The 4,291-nt window shown below is 49.1% G+C and overlaps 1 protein-coding gene across 3 annotated transcripts in view; it reads left to right on the forward strand.

Moving 5' to 3' along the window:
- Positions 1 to 4,285, forward strand: part of disp2 (dispatched RND transporter family member 2) — a 29,677-nt gene extending 25,392 nt beyond the window's left edge. For all 3 annotated transcript variants that reach the window (XM_014014083.1, XM_014014069.1, XM_014014076.1), the window contains one exon: positions 592 to 4,285. In XM_014014083.1, coding sequence (XP_013869537.1) covers positions 592 to 3,771 — 3,180 coding nt within the window. In that variant the 3' untranslated portion in view covers positions 3,772 to 4,285. The remainder of the gene's footprint in view (positions 1 to 591) is intronic.
- The last annotated feature ends 6 nt before the right edge of the window (positions 4,286 to 4,291 follow it).

Below are 4,291 nucleotides of genomic sequence, written 5' to 3' on the forward strand. Positions count from 1 at the left end.
ACTATAACTATTTCAATTGGGTGCCAATTACAACCTTGTGGCTGCTAACATTTGCTTATTTTATGCTAATTTTAGCTATTTTATGCTACTTTAGTTGTAGATCTGCTTCTTTCTGCGATTCTTTTGCTATTTTCTACTATTTATGCTTTTTTTCTGCCACCTAGTGCTATTTATGCATCTCACAGATATTTTCAGCTATATTCAGCTATTTTAGCTCATAATCTTTAGCTGTTTTCTGTTTTCAACTAGATTTGTGCTCCTTTTTACCGTTTTTCTGCAAAGTTAGGCTTTTTCTTTTGCTTCTTTTAGCTTTTTTCAAAGTGTGCTCACATTAACACTTTTTTAAAAATATTTTTAGCTCAATTTCAGCAGCTTTCGGCCAAAGTTTTCAGCYTGAAACATTCACACTAGCATTRTCGCAGGAAATGCAATTTCTCTAYTTAACATTAGATTCATGATGTAAACTTTTATATAATGTTTCTGTCCTTTTTAAATGGCAAACTTCAATCTTTAGCCAAAAAACTAAACTGCAACAACATAAAAGGAAACTCCGTGGTGGGTCTAATTTCCGTTATCTTTCCTTCTCACTAGGTTTCGGGGTCTTTAAACCTTCTCCGGAAATGTGCCCCGTCCTATCACAGAGGAGATCTGGTGGAGGCCTGCGTGGAGAGACCCAAACATGGCAGCTGCTCCTTGGTTCCCCCCAGCTGTAAACAGTCCCACGCCGTGTTCCAAATCCTGCACTTCCTCGTCGACAAAGACTTCCTCAGTCCGCAGACGGTGGAATACCAGATCCCGACGCTGAAATACAGCCTTCTGTTTCTACCCGTGGACAAAGGAGAGCACATGATGGAGATCTACATGAACAGTCTGGAAGGCAGGGATCTGACCTACAACAACACAACTATWACTGGGATAGACTTTGGCATCAAGAAAACCCTGTTCAAATATTACCTGCTGAGAGACCTGGTATACCCAGTCTTAGCTATTTTATCMATTTTGCTCACCATGGTTTTATATCTCCACTCTTTCTTTATAGTAGCAGTGTCTATTCTGGCAATCACAGCTTCACTTCTAACCTCCTATTTCTTTTACAAAGTTGCGTTTCGCCTGGCTTTCTTTCCCACTGTCAACYTCTCAGCAGCTCTGATTCTCTTAGGAAGCTGCTCCAATCACGCGTTTGTCTTCTCCGACTTCTGGAACCAGCAGCTTACYCAGAACCCCTCAGCCTCCCTGGAGAAGAGAGTAAACAGAGCCTTACAGGAAATGGGCTATTTGATTTTAGCTTCAGGGCTAACCTCCAGCGCGGCGTTTTTCTCCGGTTATCTCAGCAGCATCACAGCAATTAGGTGCTTCTCCGTTTATCTGGGAATTTCCTCTCTTGTCAGCTCGCTGCTGGCTTTGGCGTGGCTGCCGTGCGTGTTCGTTCTGTGCGAGCGCCACGGAGGGTCACCCGCGGCGTCGGCGTGGAAGCTCTGCTGTTCCAACAACACAAGCGGCTTCTGGGGTACGAYTTCCCACAAGAGGTGCATCTTCAGCGTCACGCAGAAGCTGAGAGAGATAAAACAGGCTCTCTTCGACATGTCTGATTTACTGTTCCTGAAAATCCTGCCCCGRGGGGTTGTGAAGTTCCGGTACATCTGGGTGTGCTGGTTCGTGGCGCTGGCTGCCGGGGGCACCTACATGTCCTGCGTGGACCCGGGCATGAAGATGCCTGCGCTCGACGGCTGGGCCGTACAGCTGTTCCGCTCCAGCCACCCGTTCGAACGTTACGACGCAGAGTATCGCCACGTGTTCATGTTCGAGAGGCAGAGCAACGGGGAGGACAAACCCCTTACGTTGACGCTCGTTTGGGGGGTCAAACCCACCGATAACGGGGATCACTTTAACCCAAACAGCAACGGCTCTTTAGTCCTKGACTCTGACTTCAACATGAGTCGACCTGAAGCTCAGGTTTGGTTGAGGGATCTGTGTAGACGGGTCCAGAACCAAAGCTTTTATTGCCCTCCATCGCCTGAGAGRAAAGATGATAARATTTGTCTGGTGGAGCAGCTGGTGKGCTGGATTTCTGTCCGGCGGTGCTCGGAGAATGACGACGCCCTTCACTTCTGCTGTGACATCCCTTTCCCCTATCCTCCCGCTGTCTTTGAGCGCTGCCTRGGCTCCATGCTGGCAGAGAATTACGCCGAGGGCCAAACCGCAAATGGCGGAGGCGTGTTCTTCCAAGCAGACGGCAGGATTGCTGCACTCGTGTTGGCGTTCAAAACTACGCACCTCTACAGCTTCAACTTCAGCAGAACCGGCATTTTTTACTGGGAATTCCTGGCATGGTTTAACACGGAGATGTCAGGAGCGCCGCAGGGTCTGGAGAACGGCTGGTTTGTCAGTCAGCTGTCTCTCTTTGACCTGCAGCAGTCTTTAAGTTCAGAGACTCTGGTTGTCGCCGGATTCTCTGTAGCTCTCACACTTGTTTTGTTTCTTTCGACCACCTGGAACATTCCTCTGAGCATCTACGCGACGGTCGCTGTCGGAGGGAGCATGTTCGTCACCGTCGGCCTCCTCGTTCTTCTCGAGTGGCAGCTGAGCGGCATCGAGGCCCTGTTCATATCCTCAGCAGCGGGGTTGTCCGTTGACTTTGTCATGAACTACTGCGTGTCCTACAGCCTGGCTCCTCATTCGGACAGGATTGGGAAGGTCGCGCACGCCACCAAGAAGATGGGACGTCCCGTGGCCATCGTTTCCGGGTTCTTCTTCTTCACGGGGATCRTCATGTTACCCGCCACGGCCTTGCACTTCAGAAAAACCGGGATTTTTTTGTTTCTGGTGAAATACATGGCGTGCGGATTCGCCACCTTCTTCTTCCAGTCCCTGTGCTGCTTCTTCGGACCCAGAGGCAACTGCGGCACGAATGCGCTGCCGTGTCTGTCGGCGATGAGGGATGCTTTCTCYGAACCCTCGCCGGCGTCGTCTGCCAATGGCGCCTTTGGCGGATCGAGAGGGGGGAGGAGGGGTCACGACAAAGAYGCGGGAGGTTACCCCAGCCACCGGCGTCATCCCCAGCAGAGACAGGCCGGAGGCGCGGGGGCAGAGCAGTACGAGCTGCAGCCGTTGGCCTACCGCCTGAGCGACAGCTTTGAGAACAGCACGTGCACCAGCAAGCTGTCCAACCGGCCCTCGGTGCTCTCAGATGAGATCGAGTTCAGTGCAGACGTGGAGAGGAGTGGCATGGGTAGAGAGAGCGAAGAGATGGGTCAACYACTGCCGGCCGTCCAGACTTCGTCTCCTTACAGAGAAAATGCAGTCCGCTCTGTAGCCCTGCTGCACACAGACCCCTCTACAGGAAGGCTGCTGTGTAAACCCTGGACAGCCCCGTCTGTTGGGGTAAAGAAGTGGAGCTCCTCCTCCTCATCTTCAAGCCTAGAGGAGACCATCATCAGCCACACGATGGAGACCACTGACCAGCCTTCTGTGAGTAAGGACACGAGTCAGAGTGCCCACAAGGAGACCCTCTCCTCCCGGTCTCAGAGCTCCTGTGAGGGTCCGGAGGACTCCTGTGAAACATGTCTGAGTGACGCTGAGGCCGGGCCTTCCAACCTGCAGCTGCAACCGGGACGCCTCAACGGGAAGAGAGACACGCTGAGGCTGTCCCTGAAGGAAACTGTTTACGAAATGAGCGCAGGCCGCAACGAGGAGGCGGTCATTTTACCTAATAGCAAACCGGATTTACCAGATGTTTGGATCAAACGAGACGGACAAGGAGAGGATGCGTGATGATCCACCGCTCCTAATTCACACAACACAGTGGAAACTGTTGTTTTTGTCAAATTCTTTAGGGGGAAATAAAAGCCACTTGTACAGCCTGACAGCATGGTTTTAATATTGTTATCAATGAGGTCAGAGGTCACAGCTGTGCGTCACTTGAAAATACGACTGTTAAACTTCTGAAGCTAAACTTTCTGCATGGATCAGTTTTAACTCAGAGCTCCAGGTTTTTATTCTCCCCAATGAGCTGTTTATATTCATGACCTTTTGTTTGTTTGTTTGTTTGTTTGTTTGTTTCTGGTCTGTTAACTTCAGTGTTAAATGTGTTTATGTTGTGGGAATTTGCAAAATCTTCAAGTTTTCCACATCTTTATATTTTACAGTTTGGCTCTCAAATCAAAATAATTTTTCCAACACAAATTAGTCATTTTTATTGCACAAAACATAATTTTGACCTATTTTACAGACAAATTTAATCTTTATAACATATTAATAAAACAATGTTTTATATAGAAGTTCTATTTTATCC

Source organism: Austrofundulus limnaeus, unplaced genomic scaffold (assembly GCF_001266775.1).
Source record: "Austrofundulus limnaeus strain Quisiro unplaced genomic scaffold, Austrofundulus_limnaeus-1.0 Scaffold2, whole genome shotgun sequence".
NCBI lineage: Eukaryota > Metazoa > Chordata > Actinopteri > Cyprinodontiformes > Rivulidae > Austrofundulus > Austrofundulus limnaeus.